Source organism: Pseudochaenichthys georgianus, chromosome 20 (assembly GCF_902827115.2).
Source record: "Pseudochaenichthys georgianus chromosome 20, fPseGeo1.2, whole genome shotgun sequence".
Taxonomy (NCBI): Eukaryota; Metazoa; Chordata; class Actinopteri; order Perciformes; family Channichthyidae; genus Pseudochaenichthys; species Pseudochaenichthys georgianus.
In genome coordinates, this window is record NC_047522.1 from 13,950,234 (window position 1) to 13,965,562 (window position 15,329).

General features: G+C 38.2%; 1 protein-coding gene across 1 annotated transcript in view; it reads left to right on the forward strand.

Moving 5' to 3' along the window:
• Positions 1 to 15,329, forward strand: part of myo3a (myosin IIIA) — a 68,361-nt gene that overhangs the window by 5,930 nt on the left and 47,102 nt on the right. Inside the window, exons 3-5 of the mRNA XM_034108270.2 lie at positions 2,080 to 2,214; positions 13,202 to 13,306; positions 13,451 to 13,550. Coding sequence (XP_033964161.1) covers positions 2,080 to 2,214; positions 13,202 to 13,306; positions 13,451 to 13,550 — 340 coding nt within the window. The remainder of the gene's footprint in view (positions 1 to 2,079; positions 2,215 to 13,201; positions 13,307 to 13,450; positions 13,551 to 15,329) is intronic.

A 15,329-nucleotide genomic window follows, 5' to 3' on the forward strand; every position in this document is an offset into this window, starting at 1 on the left:
CATCGTTTTAATCACTACGTTGAGTATTAGACCTATTACTTGCATTACAAGTACAGTGGAAAGTCCCCTTATGTGCTACGGTATGCTGAGGTTCAGGTTATAGCATTTCAGGAGAATACTTGGGATTTGTTTCTTTTTGGTGCACAGAGGCACTATATAATCATTTTTGCTACAGCTACTCTGAGGAGTTAGGAGAGGGAATCAAAACCATATTTCTTTTACACAAAACCTTTTCTTGTATTCGTTTTTTCCTCTAACACTTTTTTCTCCTTGAAAAATACTGGATAGTTTTTATCTTTCTGGTGTCTTAAGAACAAACAATCTCTTTCATTTACCTTTGTATGACTCGCTGCTTTGTTTTGGGTGGATAGGAAAAACTGCAGTGGAGTATTAGTCATAAATAATATGTCATATATTTTGTATTTGATCCTGATTTCAACTTATATAAATCGCAAAAAACTGTATAATATTGTTATATTTTCACAATATACAATTATTGAATTATTACAACTGCACAGTCAAAGGTAACACCAAATGATTTGTGTTTATGGTTAACCTAGTTTTGAATACGTTTAATTAGAATTTCCACCAACAATATTTCCATGTACAATACCCCTGTCTCGTTAGAATTAATCACACTGACTGTATGGCTGCAAATTACAGTAAAAGAGTATCCCTTAATTTATATATTTATGAACTCCTGGATTTGCCCCTTTCACACACATTCAATTCAAGAGTCAGTGGTAGAGACTTCACAAGTTGTCCTAAAGAACAGCAATAGTTCTAAAGTGATTATTCACTTCTTTCCCCAGAGTTAGAAAACAAGATCAATAACTCTATCTAAGGTGATGAATAAAATACCTTCTCTTCTCTAAAAACGTTTTATGAAGCTAAATCCAGGTGACGCTTAGCTTAGCATCCAGACTGTAACCAGCGGAGAACCTTTAGTTTTTAAAACACAATATAACATAATGATTAGTGAGCTTTATAAGTGAAGTATCCTTTTACAATACCTTTGGTCAGTGCCATGTCTTCAGTCTTAATGATATGTAAAGTAGGGCTGCTCGATTATGGCAAAAATCATAATCTCAATTATTTGGGTCAATAATTGTAATTGCGATTATTCATTAACTTTGAAAACATCCATTTATTGTATTTTAAAACAAATAGAAATAATAATTTGAACTTTTTAACTGTTGAATTATACGTTCAGGGTAATCAACTGAAAAACCAATACAAAATAAAATAAATTATACATTCATATCTACATTTAAATAAATAATATCAAAAATAATAAATACCAATAAACAAGATCAACAGACATGTTGCAGTGCACTGTCACAACCTGACAACTCCTTAACATATAGCCAACATTTTGGTAAAACATATTCAACATATACTACTCAGTTAAACATTAAAGACTGGCCAGAAGCAACAGGAAATAAATGTTGAACTACAATTTAAGACCAAATAAAAATGTTTTGGCCACCATGGCAAATGCTGGTAGGGCTGCTCATGTCATCTCTTAAAGATTTTTTTCTAGAAACTAGGGCTGCTCGATTATGGCAAAAATCATAATTTCCGATTATTTGGGTCAATAATTTATATCACAATTATTAAAAACGATTATCCATTTACTTTGAAAACATCAATTTATTGGACATTTAAACAGTATGTTTTTAACAGTTGATTACCCTAAACTTTAAGTATAACTCAACTGAAAAACCAATAAAAAAACCAATAAAAAAATTAATAATAATAATAAAAAAATAATCGTTATATTTCGATTACGTTGTTTTCGTAATCGTTGCAAGCCATAATCGTAATTGCGATTAAAATACGATTAATTGAGCAGCCCTAATGTAAAGATAACCTTTCTCTTGGCTTAAGCTTAGTTTACAGTATAGGCATGGGAGTGGTTTCAATTTCTTTAATCTAGAATGCTAGTCACCATTACTAGATATTTTGCCATTTTTATCCTCATATCTATTTGAGTAAAAAGTGTTACAAAAAGGAAAAAGATGGTTGGTAAACATGAGAAATGTGTTATGTTAACTGATCTGTGACCCTGTTTTTCAGGATATTGATGAGGAAATCGAGGCAGAGTACAACATCCTCAAAGCTCTTTCTGACCACACCAATGTTGTCAAATTCTTCGGGATGTACTACAAGAAGGATGTGAAATGTGGAGACCAGTTGTGGCTAGTACTGGAGGTAGGAACACTTATTGGATTTAAATAGTAAAAACCACCATATGTTTGCAAACCATATTGACTGAATCCTTAGTGCTGGGGTGAGCAGTTTATTTTTGGTATTATAAAAACCATGATAACTATTGTTGCTTACTTTGCTGCCAACCCCCTTCAGCAGTGGCACAGGAGTTTGTCTTGAGTATTAAAGAGATATAGCAATTATTTACTGACAAATCAATTGTAAACTCACTACACTAAAACGGTCCCAGGTAAAACATTACCATACTCACTGCCCACTTAATATTGACACGTAATGCCAATAGCGCTGTTCCCTGACAGGGCGAGATGCTTCGTTTAAATGATTTCACCTAATGATATTGGATCCTTGCTGGCATCATATCATCTCTATCTTTTCTTTCTCGATGGGAGTTAAAAACTACAAAAATAATTGTGTAAATAAAAAATTGTTAAAATAAATAACTACTCGTACCAAAGGCAATGCTACGAAGCAGAGGCATCTTGTGGGTATTGATTTGATGTAAAGCACCTTCGAAAATTAGGAAAAGTGCTAAACATTACATTACATTGCATTTAGCTGACGCTTTTATCCAAAGCGACTTACAATAAGTGCGTTCGACCAACAAGATACAAACTTGAAGAAAACAGAATCATATAAGTACATCAGGTTTATACAAATCCCATGTATTATTATTATTATTATATTATTTTTAAATTTCACAATCAAATAAATAAATACAATCTATTATGAATCCATGATGAAGTTTAAATGATTCATATTTTTAATTATATAAGTACCAGTTTATATAGCTTATGCGTCTTAACCATAGCTCTTAACCCTGCATAACCGAATGCAACATCATATTTATGATATTCACGCCGTCAAGCTTGGCTTGCAATCGTCTGCTACACAAACAGAATCAGAGCAGCAGGAAAAACGTCCCGCTGACGACCAAGTTCAGTATTTGAGCCATGTTGAGAGGTCTTTGTGGATTTTTTTGTCCAATGACAGCAAAAATAACTCACTACCTACCTAGCCTCACGTGCTTTAAATACCATTCACCTGTATAATGTGGCTGCACCATGCAGACACAGTGCATACGTGAAGATTAAAGGTCTGGTTGTACATCTCAACCTACGTCTGGCCAGGTACATGTATATGCAGTGGTGACCAATCTGCCCAGGGATTATGTAACAGTATAAGCCACCCGGGTAGTCTAGGAGTTTATTTATAGGCCACCTCGGGGATTTGGATGTAGGCCAACAACATGGATATGTTGGGGGTGGAGGTGAGCTCCCTGCTGAGAGCAGCAGAGCAGGGATTTCTGTTTACAGGCGCTGTCACAGTGCATTACTCTATACACGCACTTCAGCAGATTGGAGCACAGGCCCATGTGTCCTGTGGCTGATTTCAGTTTTTAAGCATTTTAGGTAGAAAATGCGAAAATGGTAGAAAGTATTACACTTTTTTTTAAGTTGTTGGTGCCCTAACATGTAAACTGCCTTAGCTAAATTGGTAACTGTTGGGAAAATTCTGAATGTACTCTTCTAATATCAGAGTAGCACATGACATGATAACAAAGGCCCTACGTAGCTGTGCACGTAACAGGAAGTATGATTACCTATAGAACAGTGGTTCCCAACCTGTGGGGCGCCCCGCCCCCCCTTGGGGGGGCGCCAGGCCTCAGATTTTTTTTTACATATAATTGTAACGCAATACATGATTGTCACTAAAAGCCTTGTCTCTACATTACAATAAAATATAAAAAATAATTGATTAATTCATTTGAATACAAATTCAGTATCTATTAAAGGCATAAAAAGACAGAAATGTTTATTTTGCCCGTAAAGTGTCCAAACTAGTGTTGCACTGTGTACCGACACTTGAAAGGTACCGCGATACCCTGCCATTAAAAACTTTACGATTCCTCCGTTTCATTAGTATCGGTACTTTAAGAATGACGGGGGAAAGTACTCCGGTGAGAAAGCGTCGTTTTAATAAGAGCCGTGTGTATTCAGCGCTCTGCTTCCACTCCCTGCACAGCACTGCAGCCGTGCCTGCAGTCCCTCCCCTTTCAAGCACGCTCTAAAGCCCCTGTCACACTGTCCCGAAATTGACACCTGATGGACACACGATAAAGGAAATGTTCAAATTCGGCTGTGATCGTAGCAACATCGGGCCATTCGTGAGGGCATCTAAGCCATCGTATGACCGCCGGTGGAGTTTCTCAGGCTCCGGCAGCAACTTCGTGAGCGGCAACTTCGTAAGGCACTCGTGAGGGCATCTTGTCAAGTCGTGTCATCTTCGTGTTATCATCGGTGCATTCGCCCTCACTCTGATCGGGGCGAATGCCCGATGGCATCGATGATAACAAGATGCCCTAACGATGGCCTTACGAAGGGCAAAATTGACACACAAATTCAACACGAAAATTAACCTTCGCAAGGTCCTTCGGCTATTTTTTGGCATGCCAAAGATTTTGCCACCGCACGAAGTTGCTGCCGGAGCCTGAGAAACTCCACTGGCGGTCATACGAAGGCTTAAGATGCCCTCACGAATGGCCCGATGTTGCTACGATCAGAGCCGAATTTGAACATTTCCTTTATCGTGTGTCCATCTGGTTGTTTTATTGCACAACAAAATCATGTAAACATATTATGTAAATAACCCAATTTGTGTTCTGTGAAACTCAGAGCTCTAGAGATACTCTCTCTAGGGCTCTGGTGAAACTGAAAAGGATATAATATATTATTTTGAAGGCGAGTTGACAGGAAGTTGTTGTTGCTATGGAAACAACAACATGACGGAGAAAACGTAATATCTTCTACATATAAAGACGGAGAAAGTAAAGAACAAAGTCTGAAAATATCAGTACAGTATCATAGTACTTTAACATAATTGTTTGTGTTACTTTCGTTGCAGTTGTATGTCTTAAATGTAATGTAAATGTTGCCTTCGTGTGTGGTTCGGGGCCATCTTCGTGCGAAATTCACAATTCCATATTCGTGTGTCCATCGGGTGTCAACTTCGGGACAGTGTGACAGGGGCTTAAGTGCCTCCCCTCTCTCGTGCACGCGCTAGCTGCCAGAGCATGTGAGACAACGGGGAGCAAGTGGCTGCAAGTGGGAGTGCAACTGCCGCTGCGCCTCGGCTTGTTGACAAAAAAGACACCAGAAGTGAAATTTGGAAGTATTTTAGCTATATCTCTGACAGTGAGGGCAAGCCTACGGACACCACGAGGCCTGTCTGTAAGACATGTATTCATTTTATTTAATACGAATTCTTGTCATTTATTTTATTTATTGTTCTCATTGTTTAAAAGTTTGTGTTATGGTTATGGTTCTGGTGTGAAATAAAGCACAATAATTATAATTATATTTAAGACTGTTTCCCTTTTTCTAACTAAAGTATCGAAAAATAATCGGAATCGCAATTCTTGACTTGGTATCGGTATCGAAACCAAAATGTTGGTATCGTAACAACACTAGTCCAAACCAGGCTTTTCTGGATAAGCGCATTTTTAAAACATAGTCATTGTCCATGCCGGTTTCAGTTGGATTATTTGTCACAGTTGCTCCGATCAGATCGGTCTCCTCCATTTTGTAGATTATTTACGACTTTTGAATCCACATAAACACATCAGCAAAATCCGGTTTACTTTGAGCATGTGTTTTAAACAGTTTAATCCCTTTGTGAATTGTTTCCACTTGCGCCGTCCTTTAATTTCTTCATACAGCGAGAATCCAAATGAATGAATCCTGAGTCCAATAACCATCAAAGTCACTCCAATAGTGCTCCTTAATTACGCTTTCATCCTCCTTTAACAAAATACTTCACATTCATCCAGTTTGTGACAGTAGTTGTAGCATTTTGAGACTTTTAAACTTTAATTACCGCTGTTGCAGTGTGTGTGTGTGGGGGGGGGTGCGCAACTTCCAACAGGAGTCAGGCTCTTGGGAAAAAAGGTTGGGAACCCCTGACCTAGAAGAGCGCCAGGACACACTGTTTTAGACATATGATAGCTATGTGACAACGATTAACATGATGATTCAGCCTCTATGGAGATAGACATATGACTGTCATGTTTATTGCCTATTCAGGCCTTAGCTAATCTGAACTAAGCAAAGAATACTGCTTTGGACCCGTATTCTGCATCTTGTGACTGTGATACTCTTGTATTTAAGACATGTGAAGGACACTGTTCTGGGAACTATTTGTCCCATGCAACCTCTGTGTGTGATGACTACTTCCATTCTTGCAAGCATAATACATACATGTATCCTGATATTGAAGACCAAGCCGGTGACGAGTGATCTTTTTCTAACAGTAACTGATTACAGAAAAACCTGATTTTGAACAAAAACCTTACTGCATTTCTTGTACTTGCTGTTGTGCAGCAGTGGCTCGATGTAGGTATGCATTTGTGAAGGTTCAAGCGGACCTTCCTGATCTTTCTTTACATCTTAAAACCCCTGTAGCTCCCCAGTTCTGGGTCTTTCATATTTCATTGCCTGCTGTACAAACATGTAATGGAGGTCAACCTCAGAGAAGTGGTTGTGGGGTCTAACACTTTGGCGGATTCGGGTGTTTCGTTGAATTTCTGAGCATGTCATTTCTGTTCCTGCTTTGATAGAGAGCAGTACAAACCTTGATACATCTGATAAACATGTCAGCAAACTTGAGCGTTGATAATAATAACTAATGCTGCTGAAGTGTAGAAGTTAATGTATGTTGCGGTCTTTATAGTTGTGATTTTGAATGTGACATTGCATTTTTAGTAACGCTTTCTAATAAGTCCAATAGCCATGAGATATTTTACATATAATCATGATCCCCAGAGGATGAATCCCAATACCTTTTGTTACTTTTCTCTGCTATTTACAAGAATTATAATATGCGTCAAACTATGTTAAAATAATAAATACAACAAGTATTTGCAAACGTTTAAATGTTGCACATGGCATTATTGTGATGACAGCATTTAACTCAAAGCACAGCCATGCCTAAGTATTGAAGTTACATTTCCACCATTGCTTTGGATTTGGCTAACATTTAGTTGTTTTGAGAAGTAATAATAAAAAAGAAAAGAAAAATGTCTTTCCCAAACCTTATCCCTTTCTAGCAGAAACTCATTTGACAGAATACCAACACATGTAAAAAGCCCACAAAAGAGAGAAGTGATTTTTATTTTAGTCCATTTGCAGTTCCAGTATAACATTTAATTAAATGGCATTTAAGCTTTGGTGTATTGTTCGTTCAAGCAATCGTTTTCAACCAGGCACAGCTATGCTAGAACAGAGTGTTTATATTTCCAAGCGCAGTGGGCTTTGCATCTACAGTAGCAGTGCTCTGTAACCCAGTAGATAGTTTTCACCTCTGCAGCTTGTGTTTCTTCCCCCTTTCATCGCTGTCCTTCCTCATGACCTATGCAGAGGAGACTGCAATCACTTTGCTCGGATATCAAGTACAAGATGCTGAAGAATCAGACCACAAACTGCACGCAGAGTTCACTCGGCTTTGCTACTTTGTTTATTGTTTGTTCTTCCCGGTTTCCTCTTTGGTTTGCATGTCCATTTTCTACATTTCCCTTGCAAACATCTGCAGCCAGCACTCCAAATCTGTCTCATCCTGAGGTTTAGCAAGTGGCTGTGGGGCATGTGTGTGTGTGTGTGTGTGTGTGTGTGTGTGTGTGTGTGTGTGTGTGTGTGTGTGTGTGTGTGTGTGTGTGTGTGTGTGTGTGTGTGTGTGTGTGTGTGTGTGTGTGTGTGTGTGTGTGTGTGTGTGTGTGTGTGTGTGTGTGTGTGTGTGTGTGTGTGTGTGTGTGTGCTCTGAAGTAGATGCACATGGGGTTTTAGAAGTGGAAAGCAGGCAGTGAGGTGGACATTCACCATGGTTACTGTCATTTCCCATCCTTTAGCTCTGCTAAGAGGAGCCTTTCTCTGCCCCGCGCTGACAGGCAGGCCGCTCATTATGAACTGAATACATACAAATGGCGTCCTTCACTTTGTTAGCCGCTCATTGGGGTCTGCAAGCTTTTGGCTTCACCTGTGTTGTGCGCTCCTTTATGGCGGCGGATGTGGGCAGAGATGAGCGCGCTTTCATGTATGATGGCCTCATTTAGCTCCCAGAGAGCTCAGGCACACTTCAAAGATTGCGATGATGGAGCGACTTTTATTCTCTAATTGGAAATAAAAACCTGATTTAGATGTGCATGTCATTTGTGAGCACCCCTGTTTTACTGGAAGACCCTGTAATATAAAGTAAAAAAAAAAAAAAAAACTTTAAAAGCTTTCTTTAAGATGTACCAGGCAGAAATCGAATCACAATTTGAATTGAATCACAATTTGAATCACAATTCAAATGTAACTTTCAATTGTTGTAAAGAATGCTACTGTTTTACTAATGCTTTGTTGTCACTTACATTGGTTATAATGATATAAGTGGCAGTAGTTGGAGAGTAACTATTATATGGGAAAGCTAACTTTTACGTCTGGTTAAAAGCTGCTGATCTCTGATGTGAAACATTGCTTCTTTGATCTGAGCACACATCGGATCGTTTTCATTATGTTATCACACATCCAGCATCTTTTTCACCATTTTCATCAAATCCTGTGTATGTAAATCTCTGTTAAATATTTAAAAAAAAAACCTCGTTTACATGTTCATAAAGTCTCGGCGTAGCATAGACCCCTCATCTTTGCATCAAAGCTGTGGAGGGGGCACTTGGAGACCAACTTGGAACTGTGATGTGAACAGAAATGAAAGAGCTCCTATGCTAGCGAATTGAAATAAGCAGGCATGAAGGGCATTTATCAGAACCATTGGTCGAGTTCCTGCAGCCATGGAAAGTCTTGTCAAACATTAAACATGCCTTTATGGCCTGGTTGAAAGTGTGACAGCAAACCCACAGTTTATTAAATTACACTTAAAGAATAATGTAATAGTATAAGACGCATTGCGATCTTGGAGAATGACCAACATGGAGAAACGTGTGAAGAGGTTTCTTGGAAAGGAAACAAACATGCAAGCTTGTGTACAGATATAACTGTAGAGCGTGAGATGACCTGAAATGTGAAATTAAAGAAAAACTAAGTCGGCAAAGCAAAGAGTCAAACCAAAGACATCGAGAGTCATTTCCATGTGGTGCTCTTGAAAATTCAGAATAAAGTTACATTTTTACTGAATGTAAATCTTACCCCCCAAAAAAAGGAATATGGAGATCGGAATCATAGAAATATAATTGTATTTATCCTGTTGTTCGTCCTCTTATTGACTCCACATTGATATTCTGTCGGATCCCTTCTAAAAGTAATAATCCACTGGCCTGCATTTCCCCCATTAGTCTCTGTATTCACTCCAACCTCAGCCAAACCACCTCTGCACTCATGAATTGACAATGAGGTCTACAATGTTATTCCTTGCCTGGACTTTGCAATAAATGGTGGCAGAAAGTAGACACCAGCTTTTGTGTGTGTGTAAACGATAAGCCCACATCAGTAACAATAGAGGTGTTTTTCAGTGGAGAAGATCCAGCGTGTAACACTAACAGGAATTATTAAGTGCTGCAGGCATGACACAACTACAACAATCCAATCATTTACAGGAAATAGGAAATGCTAGTTATATTTGCTTGGATACGTACATCAAAGATAGTTGACCAAAAAGTCAGCAGCTGTGTGTTTTAGCGGCTGCTGTGGTTTTTTTCATTTCATTTCATCTTTATTTTTTGTTTCATCCATTTATTTAAAGGTCTTTGATCAACTCATTTAATTAACACGACTAAACACGCACCTGACCTTATTTGTAATGGAGAATATTCCACTCAGTGTTCAGTGTTTTAATTTGTCTTCTTTGATAATTGATGGTTCTTTGGAAACCCTCATGACTTAGTTTGCAGTCCTAGTGAAGTTGTAGGAAATAAATCAGATCTTAAATATGAATAGTTTTTATTCAGATTCTACGCAAATCTGTGTTGGACAAACCTCATTAAGAAAGTCTTAAGTAAGTAGCTCTTACACTTCTTTTTTTTTAGCAAAAACAACATATAAAATATTTCCCAATTGTTTGGAAATGGTAGTCAGTGGGATATGTGTTGACTTTAGTTTTAAAGTGTTATTTTCTTGATGTTTATGTCTTGTTGGCAGCTGTCGGTAATAATACATCTTGAGGGGAATCATTAGAAGTATGCTCTATAAAGAAGGTCCTAATTTTACATTTATGGCGGAATACAGTTACATTGTTAACCTGAAATGTATCAGATGTGTTTATAGCCACGTGAAATTACTAAAGCTATTTTCTATTCAGCTGTTTTCTTTATTCCTATCTATGTTTACAATCAATGAGCATCATAAATTAATGATGTTTTACAATTGAATGGGAATTTGTCTTTTGTTTCTTCATTGTTACATGAAGGAGTGAAACCCTCACTAGATGTGATTACATATCTGTACCCGAGGGTTAGGAAATCTGGTTTAATCTGTACAAGATTTACATCAAACCAGGTCTGAAGTTTCAAATATATCGTCTTCACCACATCTCAAATAATTAATGTTCATGCCCAGCATCACTTTCTGGAAGTGGGCTCAGGTGAGAGTACTAACGTTTAGCTCGGCTAAATCTAGGACACAAGACCTCTCATTAATATGGATCTCTCTGTCTGCCCGGTGTAATTTAATGATGACAGGTGATATGGCAGCAGTGATGTGGACTGACGTCAGGCGCGGCTCATTGTCAGAGAGCTGTGCTGTCTGTGAAATCCTCAGTGGTGTTCTCTGCTTAACTGCAGTCTGCACGTCTGATAGCAGAGAGAGGAAGTGATTAAGCTCCCCATGTGGCAGCTGAGATGCATGCCATCCATCCTGCAACAGCTCTCTGGACTCCTGATGGATAGGTAGATTGATAGGCAAACAGAAAACAGACACACGGCACAGCGTCGAAAACGTATGCCGTTGCTCAGTCAAGGTCAAAGACCTGCGTCACTCTCAGCATCTAGTGCATGGAAGGATTAGTGTCTACCAGCCCCAGGTGCTAATGGTGCCCCTGAGTCTCTGTCTGAAGTGACTGCTTACATTTATCGTTGGAAAGCCAATTAAATGAGTGAAAAAAGACACAATGAGAGGCAAAAACTACGACAAATAGGAACAGCATTACTACAAGACACTCCAAACAACAACAAAGAGAGGTTAAATGACCACAAAGACGGACGGAACGCCTGACGAGAGAAACAAAATGGCTACTAAGAGACGAAAGACAAAGAAAGAAAGACAAAGAAACATAAAATGACAGAATAATGACACGCTGTTTTTCAGGGTGTATTGCTGCTGTAGGAGGGGTGGGTGGGTTTTCACATGATCATGGCCTATTGTGGTGCTATGATCTATTGTTATACATGTTCTGATGTTCCAACATCCAAAGGACAATTCTTTCACTATTGATATCATTTTTTAAATCTTTTTTAACAAATAAAACCAAACTCATATTTGCGAAACAGTTTTTCCCAGGATGTAAGAATGTGCTGCTTTTATACCATTGTAAATGACATTCTTCATGTTTCACTGTTTGATAAAGAAAAGATCAATTCATAGGAAAATGAATCACTAGAATAAACAGTAATGACATTCATTTGTACTTGCATCACTCAAAGTAATGTAATGCAATGTTTTGTTCTCTTTAAAAATGGTTCACTGTTAGTTGTTGGTGGTAAAAGCATTTGATGGCTTCCTGCGGTTAGCTCAATTAACAACACTTGTGTGTGGATTGTGTGCAAAGGCAATCATGCATTGTGGGTAAAAGTATAATGAAATAACAAATATGAGCCTTTAGGAGATTCTAGCACACCCTGCATATATAATCTCTGTATTATGACCAATCAGCATTTTCATACTTAAGATTGCAGGGGACTATATTCATTGGATAATAATACATCATTTTCTATCTAGTGTCATTATGCAACATTCAATTTCAATGTCAATTTTAAAGAAATAACTATAACAATATATGCTCCACGCTGAGCACAAGGCACAACAACCATTGTTTTTAATGTAATGTATAAGTTCTTTATGAGTAACCTTTGCTGACATGTGCTGTACAATGTCTTTATCACTATCGCTGCAGGGGGCTGATTCAAATCCTAAATAATCACACTCCACTTCGTGCCTGATTAAGCCTTTAGTTTACTAAGTGTGGGAAATGAGTGTAATTATACAGGACAAATGCTCCATACATAGAAAGATATGATAGAAATGTCCCATCTGACAAAATGTTTTCATATGCAGTTAAGTATAAAGCTGGGGATATGTGTTTACAAATAGGATTCATATGCAGCATCTACAATTTCTTTTCACTAGCAACCCCCAACACTTTGATTGGCATCTTAGAGCTTTCTATGTACCCCCTGCATATCTCGAAGAAAAGTCCAAATTAAGGGTTATTATTGTTGCCAAGGCAACGTGCTGGGTACTTTTCTGTAATTTTCCAAGAACGATTGCCAGTGACGGTGGAGTCCATATCTAAACGCAGTACACTATAAAAAACACAGGAAATCAAACTAAAAAATCAATCTTCCATGTGGATTTTTATTCTTGTTACATTCTGTTTCCACACTAAATTGCTCTCCTAAAATATCCTTTATTCCTATTTTTAAATGTTTGAAAACACAAGAGGATGTACTTCAATTGTGCATGTTTAATATGTACCCTGCTTAGTCATCACAGCATGCTGTAGATTAAGCCCTGCACACATAATGTACATTCTCCTTGTGGGCACGATTTGCACCCCTCACTAAGCTGCCTCAGAAAGATAAGCTGCTAAAGATCTCTTTTCTCACTATGAAATCTTAGGATCAGAATTTTGTTCCTCCTCTGCTGTTTCTCTGTGTGAACATCTCAGGTGCCCCAGATTTCAGCATATTGAATAAGCTCATCTATAAGTGCTGACTCATGTTGAGTTGTAGCTCATTATTCCCCTCTCTTTGTGTGTTTTTCTGTTGCAGCTGTGCAATGGCGGCTCTGTGACAGATCTGGCTAAAGGCATGCTGAAGAGAGGAGACCGAATGGATGAAGCTATTATTGCATACATCTTGCATGAGGCCCTTATGGTAAGTCTGGCCTTTTCCACGTGCAAGAGGGGAGACAATAACAATTGAATACATTGCTTCGGGGAAAAAGCTTGAACAGGATCATTTGAAAGCAGGTGCTTGTCAGAAAAAACGGTTAATCTTCTTTTTTTATTTTTGTCACAGGGCCTCCAGCACCTGCACGTCCACAAAACGATTCACCGTGACGTCAAAGGCAACAACATCCTGTTGACGACGCATGGAGGTGTCAAACTCGTGGATTTTGGTACGCAAAGAAAACATGTCTTTTTCTGTTCTATCCTCCTCTAATCAGTTTCAATCAAGTTATGGCTCTACTTAACAGAAGAGGGTCAAATCCATTACCCTCAGATGCTTGCCAAATACAATTGTGCAGCTAATTAGTTCCCTTGAGAGGTTGAAATGTGTTTACAGAACCTGACAAGGTGGCAGACGATACACTTTTCCATTACAACCTATCTTTCACATTTTCAAGCAGACAGCAGCGGACATTGTTGCTGTTCACTCTGTGTTTGCACGGATTTGCTTTTGAGTTTTCTTAACCAAATGAGGCGCTCAGAGCAGCACGATCATATTTTTTCAATTGAAGGCTTACAATACGCAAAGTGAATCAGACTATTTCCAGGGGATGACTCACCGCTGTTTTCTCCAGCTGCCTGTTTTCATTACACATACAATCCCCTTTCAACATGGGTGTAGGTTTGCATTTAGTCTGCTAATTGTGGGGCTTCTCTTAAAAGCCTTTTTCTAACCACAAAGTGCACAGCTCTTAGAAAAGGAGGAGGGGGGTGCACTTTAATAAGAAGTAGCAAAGCAGGGCTTCTCGTTTAGCCTTAAGAGCAGCTCCTCCTCACAGATTCTCAACACCTGGTTTTTGCACCAGTTTTAAAGAAAGGAACTCTGAAGCCTTGAGGTTTTCAGCAATTGAAATGTAGTCATAAAAGGTCTCTTAATATCTATATCTGATGGGAAGCACTCTGTCTGGCTTTTTTACATTTTCCAATATTTGTTGTGTACTCATCACAGCAAACACCTACATTCTTTTAAATGGGCCTACTTTCGTCTGCACAATTGACATGTCTATATATAAGCCTTTTTTATTGCATTCTAGGTTTCACATATTTGCTTAAATTGGTTATATAAAATACAGCAATTCAAGGCCAACAGTAAACACTGTAAATATAATTGTGTGTCCCTGATTATTCAGCTGAGATTGATTTGCCATTCTTTCCCAAACATTGGGTTGTTCCTCTTTCTTTTTTGTGTGCCATGACCCTACGGCTAAATACTAAATTGGGCAATGAATATTATGAATTGATACAACCTTAGCGCTTATGACTGTATTATGACTAGAACTGATGCAACATACATGTCAAAGTAGAACATCTCATGGTCAATTCAAATGATTTGTATAACTACAGTAAAGAAAACAGGAATAAAAGATAAAGTAGCAACATATTAACGGAAACAAATTCCTAAATTGGGATCAATAAAGTATATCCTATCCTATCTTATCTTATGTATAGTTCAACTGTACAGTGACTTAAAGTTCACCTTGTAACAGTTTAACACTAGTTACAAAAATGTTTGATGTAAAATGTAATTTAAAAGTATTAGCTGGTTAGTTTTCGACTTTCACTACATTTTTACAATGGCATATCTACGCTGTAAAAAAAAAAAGCTTATATAACAAGAGCTTATAATAGATATAGATACTGGCCTTTTACAACAGAAAGCTGAGGGCATCATATGTTGTTACCTTTATATATACAGTCTATGGTTGTTACGTACGAGCTGTTAGTGGTTGTGTAAAACTGCCACATCACAGGATTGATATTCACAACAGCCCAGTGTGTCCATCTACAGCCACTTGAGCTGTCAAAAGTGTCCTTGAGACAGACTGGTAATGCATTAAGTCCCTCTTGACAAGAGTGGCAGTTACATATTTGCTGGTAAATGTCAACAGCCAAGTCTATCATCAGCCTTTATTAGTGTCAGATAATGTAGGTAAAGGGAAGCTATTGTC